This window comes from Microcebus murinus, chromosome 15 (assembly GCF_040939455.1).
Source record: "Microcebus murinus isolate Inina chromosome 15, M.murinus_Inina_mat1.0, whole genome shotgun sequence".
Taxonomy (NCBI): domain Eukaryota; kingdom Metazoa; phylum Chordata; class Mammalia; order Primates; family Cheirogaleidae; genus Microcebus; species Microcebus murinus.
Window position 1 is genome coordinate 44,769,889 of NC_134118.1, and position 12,139 is coordinate 44,782,027.

Below are 12,139 nucleotides of genomic sequence, written 5' to 3' on the forward strand. Positions count from 1 at the left end.
AGTGCAGCCTTACGGGAGTATGTGGCATACAGCAAGAATGTGGCAGTAATGCTGGGATTCCCAGAAGTAATTCTGGAGATATAAACATGCGTAGAAGTTAACCATTCAAGAAAGAGGGTGGGATGGCCTTTTAGACAGGACCACAATAGCTGACATACAGAGGGAGATAGTTGGTGTGTGTGTGTGTGTGTGTGTGTGTGTATTATTATTTACTTGCTTTATTTTAAAGTCCTGAAATTTGAGCATGTTTGCATTCCAAAGGCCATTTGAGAGGCACAGAAGTGGTAACTGGTGGAGCAAGGTCCTTACAAGAGAAGGAAGAGAATCAATGCTAGTTGCATGTGGAAGGATGAGCATGCATAAGTGCTCTCTTCTGCTGTGACTGCAGAGGATATGAAGATGAATTTGACTTTTGTGAGGGTGAGTGGGGCTAGATGGCTGCTTTATCTGTAAAGTAGAATCATGTGCTAGGAGAAGAATATGGGGAGGACAGGAGGAAGAGAGTGCTGAAAGTTTCAAATAGGCACCAAAGCAATGGGTAGCTGAGTTTATCAGCAACATTTGAAAAAATTGGGAAGCATTTCCTTGTGAAGGGCTGGGCAAGGTTGGAGTATCAGTCTGTGAGGTTGTTGGCTCACCCTTGATCATTCTCTTAGGAATACTTCACTAGTCTTTCACACTAGGAAAAAAAAATCTTCCTGATTTTTTTCAGGAAGATTTTTTTTCCCCATTTGATGTAGTGGCATCTCAGTTTCTTTTGCTTTCTTTCAAAGGCAAAAAGAGTAGGGTAATAATGAGAGTGATCTTCTTTCTCTGCATCTCCTTTCCTCATTTCTGAATCTCCTGGAGAATCCATTGTTTCTAGAAAGCATATGAATGTTTTGTCTAAACATACCACAATTATGAGGACAGTCTTTTCCATTCAGAACAGTTACTTCTTACTCTCTCTGTTTAATGTAATTCCACTCTTTTTTGCAAATAATAAAACTTCATAATCAAACAAGTTTGATTGTTATATGACATTTCATTGTTTTTCCTTAGCAACCACTTTCTATTAAAAAGATTTGTTTGTCAAGGGATGGAAATCCCTTATAAAAAGACAGAAAAAGTATTTCACCAGAGCCATAACCATTTAATGTTTTTTTAAAAGCTTTGTCTAACTTTGACAAATTGAGTAAATCCAAAGAAAATGTAGCAAATTGAAGATGCCTTTAGAGACTGTGCTATTAAATGAATCAGAAACATAACTTCATGTATCTCTTTTCTTAATTAGTTGTTAGAAAAGTTTCAGTGCTGATTATAAGTCTAGTCAACTTCTGGAAGTAATTCAGTGTTTTAAATTAATTTACTTTGGTTTCTTTGATATCATATGGACATATTCCCTGATCGCTTAAGTTGGCTGATGCTTGCAAATAAGTTCATATTAATAGTAACTCTATGTTTTAAAAGTCTGTTTTACTTAATTTCTGATAGTGACTATAACAGTTGCCTAACTTGAGCAACTGCATTTACTTTCTCATAATAAATATTTGGGAAGTGAATATATGTTAGGAAATTTCTCTTCAATCCTGCTCAACTGACACATGTAACTTTTCTTTTGAGGTCGGGAAGGAGAATCTCTGTTCACTCTAAGTTAGAATGAGGCTGTTCTTTTTCTTTTCAACTTGTTTTCCTGAGAGAATTGATGACACATGAATCTGGATAATAATTATCTAGTCAATATGGTAAAGATTGAAATGAAAATGAATGCTTACAAAAATTGTTATTTGATGAATTTTATTTATTAAATAATTAAATGCTTTAAGGATTTATTTTCCTGAAAAGTTAGTAAACAATAAAACTCCAAAGGAATGTTTGGGATTTTATGACAATCTATGCCAAGAAATAGACTAACATAGCATTCTTCATCTTTTAGCCAGTAAAGATGACATATTGCTGTTCTTTCTCTACATCTCTACAACAGATGCTTTCAGCAGCTGGGATTCCAAGATTAGTTTGTCCAGAATATGAAAGCATGTCGTCTAACCAAACTATTAAGTTGACCTAGTTTTTGTGGCTTCCAGTAATTGAACTATTCTCTGGAACACTGTGACTTAATTTTAACATTACTGTACTGATTGGTTTAGGGCTAAATCTGCCTACTCCTATTCAAACAAATTGTTAAAAAATAAACTTATGATCCTTTATATTCTGATCCATTTTAGCAAAGTGCAGAACTAGAAGAACTATTCTTATTATTGAGGCATATCCCAAACCCATTTTTAATTGAACTATATTTCTATATCAGGCAACATTTTAGCATCCAAATTACTGAATTAATTCCCTTCTTCATATTGCAAACATAAGTCAAATTTTAAATTTTAGTCTTCATTCTTAAGCTAGAAGAACATTTGCTATTTCTTATTATGGCAAATGTGTTTATGTCACATAAGTAAAATGGATGATCTACATTAATTCATAATTTTTTAATAATTTTATAGGTTTTAGAAACAATAGCACAAATTCATAGTAATACTAATATTTATGTCAAACATTCCATTAATAAAGTCCATGTATAAGCTAAAACAAATTTTAGCTATTCTATAACTCAATAATACCAAATTGTGTTTTGGAATAAGATTTATATGAACCACGTTTTGATATGTTATTTACAAAAATCATGCAGCTCATTTTGTGCTATACCTCTCTCTGAAGATGTGTAGAGTGAATGTGAATGCCTAAGTTTGACGGGAGTATTGAAGAACTATTTATATTGCCATAATTGGTAATAGAGAGCATAGATAGTTGTGAAACATTGCTAACTGTTAAGGACAAAACGTATTTAGCCAGGTACCTCCTCAGGCATTCTGTAGTGATCTGTCTTCTCACCTTTTCTTGCCCACTACTGGGTCCATCTTAGACCTCACTTTTAGAGAAAAAATGTTCAGGCCATGCATACTTCAGAGGCACTTATGAAAATTGCTATTCAGAAGAGATTTTGTTCAGTTTTCTGAGTGGCCAGAATTATGTTATGTGAAACCACTGACCTGATATTAATAGGAAGGAAATGAATCATTCTCATTCTTTAGAGGTAATTAGTTCTTAAAAGACTGCTTGATGCTAACCTAGGATTGAACTTTTCCAAAGCAACACCTTATAGCTTAAATGAGTAGTATGTCTACTAAAACACTACTAAATGAGTAGTATGTCTACTAAAATATGGCCATTAATTTCCAAATGTTGTAAATTATAGATAGATGTACACTTATATATGTTCAACTCCAAATAGTTTTGTATAATAAAATATTATTCTTGCATTCCATAGAACATACAGCCTAATGAACACTGACTTATAATCAGGTGTTTATATGCGTTTCTTCCATGTGTTTATGAACTTTATGAGCTCCTATAGAAAAGGCCAAAGTCTTGTTCACTGTTATATCCCCACAGTTAGTTAGGCACTTGTACACAAAAGGTACTCAATTCCCATTTATAGAATAAATTAATGACTTTGAAGTTTGTCCCCAAATTGTTACTCTTATTTTTCTTCTTATTTTGAAACACAGAATATTTACATTTAATATAATTCTGTACTATGTTCAGTATCTTTTTCCCCCCACTATAATTCATGATTTCTTTTGAAGATTTTGTTTCTCCTTTCCAGTGAAAAGTACCCAGTTATTTCCCTCTCTTCTTATTTCTTATATCCTAGTGTTTTAATCAACTCAAAGATGACTATTATAACCATCTTCAAAATACCCGCTCCTTAGCATATGTTTCCCAGTGTCTTAATCAACTCTGTGGTGAATATTCAAGTTATCTTCAAAATATCTCTAAACATAGGAAGTGGTAAAACTCAAGAGGGACACAGAGCATTAATGATGACCAAAGCTAAAAACATGACTAATTAAGGCTTCCAAAGCCTCCAGAATCCCTATGGTGGCAATTTTAACTTCATTGGATTATTCATGTGCACATTACAAAGGTCTTAGTTATGCAGAAATAATTTCTTTAGATGTTTCCCAGGAAGTGTAAATTGAAAGCAACTATTTTCCTCTTGTCCCAGTTTTTTCTTTTCCTATCCCTAAGTCACAACTATTAGAGTTATCTGGCTTTGTTAATATTACAATGAGGAGGGGCCATTCAAAACATTCACTCTCCTCATCAGAAAGGACAGGCAAAGTTAGGCAGAATCGGGCCAGTTGCTTCCTATATGCCAATGGAATGTGTTCTATCATCTGTTTTCTTGATGGATAGGAGACATTCCTAAACTTCTCCAGTCCATTTCACCCAAGAGAAATGTGCTTTGAATACTTATCCAATATTGAAGTCCACAAAAGGTGATTAAGCGAAGTTCATGACTGTCCATTAAAATGCACAAATGTTCTATTAAAGAAAAGAAACCCCAAATGAGACCTTTATGCACATACATATTCATGAAATCCTGCCAATTTCTAGATTTCCCCACATGCAGTTAATACTTTCACCTTCAGTTCCCTGTTTTATAACATCTAACACAGTGTTTTATACATACGACTTCAATGTGTTTTTCAGAGTTAATGTAGGAACAAGTGTGAATGGATGGATTTGCTGAATCAGCAGCTCAACCTCCAACTCAAACCTGTATTTTTAATAGAGATATTTTATTTCTATTCATGTAATGAAATAATGTAATGATTATGTAAAATAATGTAATGGGTTTCCTGTGGTTTTATATTGAATGCCATCATTCCACTTGGATACTTTCCAGACTTTTTAAATGCCTGTTTCAATGTCAGATATTTTCATGTGCCTGTGTATAATGAATGTGCAAACTTGCATACACACTTTAGAAATTTATGATATATTCAAATCAAGTGCCCTCCAGGTTTAATATATTCTATTGTGAATAATGAGATATTTTCTACATAGAAATTTTTGAAACTCTCAAATTTAGTGAATAAATAAAGGAAATGCTGATGTACACATAGGTTCACTATTGATTTGATATATCAGGGTATGTACAGTTAAAAAGAATCATCTTTGAAAGTGGTTGTATGCAGGACACTAACTGATAATATCCTACAGTTCAACCAGTTGTGCGAGTATTTAATGGTGTGCAGATAACATCCAATTACCAATTTAAAATGAAAAGCTTTAGTCAATCTGTAGAATTTTCCCCCTAATTATTAAACAAATGCTTTATTTAATATTTTCACTGAATTGAAAGCTTTAGCATGATGTGGCATTTATTAGGGTGAACTCAGCCATTCAGTGTATGAGCTTGGTTCTAACCTCAATTTGAAGATGCTTGTAATAAGAACTTCTTGTAGTTCTACCATAATTTCTTTTAACTTCTAAATAGAAGGTTATTAAGTCAGTCAACAGATGTTCATTAAGCGTAAACAGTGTGCAGCATCGCTATGGATGCTTATATGAAACCTGACCTTAACAGCCATATTACCTAATTCAAGTAAGATGACTAGCAGTCATAAAACAAGCAGTGATATTTACAGATATTTCAAGAATGCAGGTGGTTGTGTGCTACATTTTACAAATGCCAAAAATATTTAGGGAGAAGTTACATGACAGTTGGAAAAGATGGAGGAATCATCCCTTTGTTCTTTTATTTATTCGTGTATTCATTCTTCTCTTATTTATCGATCACCTCTTGAGGACTAGGACCTGTGAGCAAAAGGATTAATAAATAATAGTCATTTCCCTCCTAGAGCTCACTGTCTATTAGGAAGAAAAAGTATGTTAAAGAGAGAAAGTAACATGAACAATTCTTGGAAACGGGACACTCGAAGGGATGACAATTTAGATTAATAGAAGGGATAAGGTGTTCTAAGGATAAAAGTCAGCATATGCCAAGGTATTAGAAATACTAGTTCCTCCAAAGTTTCCTTTATATTTTAGGTGTTTAGCACTGAACAGACATGTAGCAGACGCCTAGTAAATAGATGTTGATTTAATTTAGAGGCATGTTTCTAGGACTGCAAGAAGACTGATCTGGATGAAAATTTCATTTTGAGGACTAATGAGAAATAAGGATAATTATCTAGATCTATCCAACTGTAGATGTGCCTCCAGGCTGAGAGATGGATGTAATACTGGCTGTAGTACTAAGCCTGCTTTTGATTAGGAGTAATGAAATAAGCATGGTGACAGATGAGGATGACTGTGGTACTCATGGTAAACCTGATTGTTTGATAGATCTGGGCAAGATCCAGACCAGGGGAAGATGGAGAGGGCAATACTAGAGAAACAGTAGCTAACTACCTGAGTCTGCTTGTGTGACCTGGGACTGAATTTTAGGGTGAGGCCAGGAGTGAATTTTAAACTAAGTGTAGTTATTAGGACATGAAGATCAGAGATTGTACATGAGGAAGTAGGTGAACTTAAAGCAGGAAGATCAATAAGAAGCCAAGATTTGGGAATCTCACTTCTCATGGATACCACAGGTCTGGTTATTTTTAGTGGATGTGTGTGTGTGTGTGTGTGTGTGTGTGTGTGTGTGTGTTATAGCTTGGGTCAAACACATGCCAGTTTGAACCATAGAATATCTTAAATGCATCTCAATTTACCTAACACTCCAGATAAAGTTAAGATTAAGAGAGAAGAGCTATCAAGCTGTTGAAGAAATAAAGGTTTATAGTATTAAGGAACTTGGCCATTGTAGAGCACATTGCTCTCAATCAACTCAAGGATAAACTGAAGCTTCTTTTCTAAGACAGGATTGGCCTTGTTAATTCACTGCCTTTCTAATCAAAGTCCTCAGAAATTAGTAATGACAAGAGGGAAATTATTCATGGAAATACAGATACGACAGGGCTATTTTATACCTCCATATCAGATGTGGTTTAGTCTTGACATTCTTGCTGATGAAAAATTGTCCTCAGAAAAGGTGATCAACTAGTCATTACTAAATATTTTTTTAAGCTAACTACTGATCCAAAGCAGTCAAGATTTCTCTTGATCCTACTAGGCTAGCAAATGTGTGGCATGCTGAGTAGGCATTTAGCCCCCTCCCCCCATGGCTCACTCTGCCAGGTGTGATGTCCCCTGGCTGCATCCATCAGATTTTTGCATCCACTGCCAGAGCTTGACCTGCATGTTAGCTTAGTTCCTAACCCAGAAATCAATAAGCACCAACCGAGCACCTGGCTCAGAATGAAATAAATATTGCTGCTAGTTTCCCACTGACTTTGTGCCTTTATGGACCAGAAAAAGTTTATAGCCACCTCTCCCACAAGGAACAGGGTTGTTGTAAAGGCTACAATGTGGTTATTTTGTCAATTAAATAAAGGTGAGACTTTAACCCACTGATTTCCCATTACTACTTTCATATAGCAGGAGACCTAGCAAAATATGGCTGCTATTTCTGGGGAAAAGGCCCAGCAATCTGTTTTTCTGATTGCTTTTAAATCTTCTCATGTGCCAGGGAAGCTAAACAAGATCTAGAGGCTGTTCGCACTCCCCTGGCCTGAGCAGGGGAGGGACGAGGAGCCCCGTGTACTGCAGCATGTTCTTGTGCTTCCATTTCGTTCCCGCCAATCAGCCTGCCTTCATCAAGGGAGCAATCTGAAACTAATTGTGTGATTTTTAGTAGAGAAGCAAGAAGAGTAGGCCCCAGCCATACCAGCAATCTAAGTAAAAAGAATTTCCTCTGTGGACTGGCATAGTGAGTAAAAATCAAAATGAGAATGTATTTTGGCTGGTAATTTTCCTCTGTGCATGTTTTCCACAGAGATTTAATGGAAGGGAGCTTATTTAGGAGAAGCCTCAAAGATTCAAGGCCCCCTTTCAAGAATCTTGTCTTCCTCTCCTTAGTATCCTAGTTTCAGAATAATTGACAACCTTGTACTTTAGTGTCCTAGCAATTGCATTATCATCTTTCCTCTTTGTGACCCACACCCTGCTTTATACTGTGGTCACATGAATGGACTTTGGACCTTGATCCTAACACTGCCCTCTATTAATGCAGGACACTTATGTCCTTTGACCCAAGCTGATTGGCCCTTTAACCAAGGGACTGCTCCCTCCCTGCTTACATGACACTTTTGATCTCAGATCTCATGGTACACGTGACCAGCCAATCCTTTTTGTAGAGTCATCTCTTTGTCTAAGATCTTCCACTGGACTCATCTGCAAGTCTCAGATGACTAAAACCTAATCTTGCTCCTATAAGGTGGCATATATCTCTACCTTATCCTTTTGGACTCCTTCTCCTGACTTCTCTTAGTCTAGTTTTTGGTTCATTGTCCCACAATTCTCCAGGAGATCATAGTGGAAGAATCAAGTCCTTGGAGCCAAAGAGTTCTCTCTCTAGCAGGTAGGCAGGATATACTCTACAAAAGATAAAGAGTAGGATGAGTTTTCTCAGGGTCTGCTGCTGAGTGGGCCTTCAAGAAAATATTTGATTTTTGCATACGTTTTGTATTCATATTACGTAAGGGACTGCTCAATTTCTCACCTCCAAAACAAACATCCTCCCAGGTCTTGTGTCCTCTAAGCATTAATGACCACATGTTTTTCTTCTGTTTATCATGTAACCCTTTACTGTGTGGTTGTTGGTCTTAGTCAATGAACATGCTTCACTGTGCTTCTCAGGCAGGTATAGTTCTCTCTACTGACTGAAAAGATCACCTGTCTACCAGTAGAATCCTATAACCCAAGGCATCGTAAAGGAAGAACCATATAAAGGTGTGAATTTCAAGTCAAATTGTCTTTTAAATACCTTTATTTTCAGTCTCTTCAGAGATGTGATTAAGAGCAGTTGATCTATCCTTATATTCTTCAGCTAAGAAAGGCAGCATGAACACCCCTTGATCTTTGACAAAAATACAAAGTTTCTTTCAAAATGGACAACAGGAAGAGTTAAAAACTTATGAGCAAAGCTAAACTGGAAAATCGAGAATAACCTGCTCTTCTTTTATTCCTTAGCAGCAGAGTTTATTCCCAGTATTAGCTGGAGAGTGTCTTCATTTTTCAATTTAATTGCCTTAAAGATGCAGTTGGTAGTAGTGACTAAGGCGTATTCAGAATAGAGGCCATTCAATTTGTTACTGTGGTCTGAAATGTAAGCTCCTCACCAAATCCCAATAGGAGTGATGTCAGGACCTTCAGGCTACTTGCCCTTACCCAGCACTGCCTCCTGCACTAGGTGAGCTTCCTTAGTTCTCCTGCCTCATGACTCAGACGTGCATCTACCTCATTTTTTCAGACAATAGACAGAAGACAATATAATCTATGAATGTGATTGCTGTCTTAAATTTCCTTAGAGGGGAAGTGCTTTCAGTTCTTTGGGGAATAGATCTACCTTTAGAGAAAAGATTGTTATAACTGTTTGTGATTAATAGCATACTTCACACTCATGAATCCAGGGTGAGGGAAAGCTTGATTCATCTAGAAAGGCTTGTAAGTACTGGATGTGATTTTGCCAAATTATAATGATTTTATAATACCAATCACTTTAATAGAAACCACAGCATTTGGCTCCCACTGCAGCATGGTGAGATAGGTATGGCAAGAATTATCATTCCTAATGGGACAACTGGGGTTCTCCAGAGAGTAGGTGCTTTCTCCGAGGTCATAGGTAGCGGTAGGTAATTTTGAAGTCTTTTCTAACTCTGAATGTACTGCTTTTCTACAAAACACTATTACTTCCTCAGTTAAAGTATGCATGTATATATCCTTAGTCTTTATATACAACCATCACATAACCTAAATTCAATTAGTGTTTATTCCTTCATTTATCCTTAATAAATTAGTTCATTAGCTTACATCCTTAATACATAAGTTCATATGCTTATAAACTAGCAAAATTAACTTAGTTGCAAAATATACATTTGGAGAAAAATATAAAAACCACTAAGGACATACTATAATTTAGTATGGTTTTTATCCTAAGTGGTACCCCAGGAAATAAATCACTCAAAATGACTTATCATGTAGCTGTAGCCTATAATATGGAGTAGAGGTTCTAAGACTTAGTATGGTCAGAAGCACCTAGAGAGCTTCTCAAAATTTCAATTTAGAGTCCCTTGACTTGGGGGACTCAGGGATCTTCATATTAATACTCTATGCTGATGAAGACAACACTTTCAGAACTTCTAGTAAGTAGACAAAATCACAGAAACAGAAAATAGAAGGAAGGTTTTCAGGAGCTGGGAGAGGAAAAAAGCTCATGTGTAAGAGACACAGAGTTTCAACCTGGGAAGATGAAAAAGTTCTGGAAGTGGATGGTGATGATTGTTGGAAAACAGTGTAAATTTACTTAATGATGCTGAGCTATACACTTAAAAGTGGTTAAAATGGCGAATTTTGTTATGTATATTTATGAAAATTAAGAAAAACTAGAATTTCTAATGCAAGTAATGGCCATTCATTAAAAATATCCATGAGTCTTTGCTTTCTTATTAAGTGTTGATAAAGAAAATAGATATCTCCAGCTTAAAATGTCATGATTTGTGATCAATTATGGATTCATATTATATGGTAGTTCATTTCTTTATGACAGAGCAAAAATAACAGACTAACTGAAAGGATTGATAATGCTTAATTTTTGTTTCATTAAAAGAAAGTAGATTTCTTGTATATCCAATAGTCTGAGCAAACTAATGGGAGTATTAGAGCTAGTCACTCAATCTGCATTGCAATGATGGTTCCTCCAACTGCTTTTCTAAAATAGATTTTGCCTTTTTTTTTTACAATAAAAATGTGTAGTGATACTCATGCTCTTTTCAGGATAGGGTGTGGGCCAATGTGGGGAAGAGCCTGAACTGCATTATTGCTATGGTGGATAAACTGATTGAAAGAGATGCTGTTAGTGAAGGCAGCGGTGGCAGCCAAGACGGGGAAAAGGACTCTTCATTAGCAGACTCCATCACATCTCACCCAAGAGGTAAGGAATCATTTTCTCCCAATTATTGACTGAGTAAACAAAATGAGAAAGTCATGATAAAATGAGATAGAGAAAAAGGAGTCAATAGTGTCTTTGATGAAAGTGCTGATAGCATACTTTTCCACTGCTCTGGCTTGGATGATGGAAAGCTATTTATCAAATTGCATCTCAGTTGTATTTTCAGAACTGCTTGCAATGCTTATTTTCCCTTCTTACTACATAAAAACATTCTTGAAAGAAGACCTTTGTTTTCTTTTAAAAAGTCTGACATAGTTTAATTTACTTTTACACATTCCCCAAAAATTGTATTGGGAGGAAAAACAAGCATCTACTTTTAACCCTTAGAAACACTGAGGAATATGAAGACAGTGTATTTCATAATGGTTCCTGCACAGAGAACAATATGATAGAATGATTTTTGCCTTATTCTGAAGAATATTTTTTGTAAATTATCCCAAAAACATAGAAGAAGATTTGATTGTGAGGAATATGTTAGTACATTACTCTAAAAATATATGACAAGGCTAGCTTTTTATGAATACACACACACAAATGCACACACATGCATATTCATAAATATACATGAGAATGTATATGTGTGTTTACAAAAAGATAGGTATATAGGTATGTAGGTAGATAGTAGATAGTTAGAGACTTTAAATGTATTTCTTGTTAGAAGTTTGGCTAGCAAATACAAACAAAATTTTAACTACAGATGTGTGCCTATAAATAACTTTTTAACTTTTTAAAAATTTTATTAATGTTGACTAAGGCAAGTATCTGCATTTCTAGCAGTAGGAATTGCTAGTGGGGTGGTCCCACACTATTTTCTAGGTATCCTAAATGTCTGGAGAGAATAAACAATATCCTTCTACTCTCTTCTTCTGAAATCTGTTCTTTTACTTTAAGAAAATGAGTCATAAAAAATATGGACATTTAAAAAATTAGATTTATGCTTTTCCAATTTGTTTTCCTGATTTTTCATTACTCATATTTTCATCAAGAGTTTAATTATGCAAAACATCAATCTTTCATTACTTGATTAACAGTAAAACCATTTCTAAATCATATTTGTAAACTATGGCTTTCTAAAGTTTTCTTGTTGTAGATGGTCCCTCTTCCTTTATTGTATAATCACATACTATTTGTGATTGTCTTGGTCTAGCTGTTTATGGAGATTTTCTTATTTAATAATATCAGTTTTATTAGTTAATAAATCTAGTCCAGTTTCATAACTCTACATGGATCTAAATGAAAGCTTGTCATAGCTGTGTC

General features: G+C 35.3%; 1 protein-coding gene across 10 annotated transcripts in view; it reads left to right on the forward strand.

Annotated features, from left to right (window-relative positions):
• INPP4B (inositol polyphosphate-4-phosphatase type II B) overlaps positions 1-12,139 on the forward strand; it is a 687,065-nt gene that overhangs the window by 574,724 nt on the left and 100,202 nt on the right. For all 10 annotated transcript variants that reach the window (XM_076010603.1, XM_076010604.1, XM_076010602.1 and 7 more), the window contains one exon: positions 10,708-10,864. In XM_076010603.1, coding sequence (XP_075866718.1) covers positions 10,708-10,864 — 157 coding nt within the window. The remainder of the gene's footprint in view (positions 1-10,707; positions 10,865-12,139) is intronic.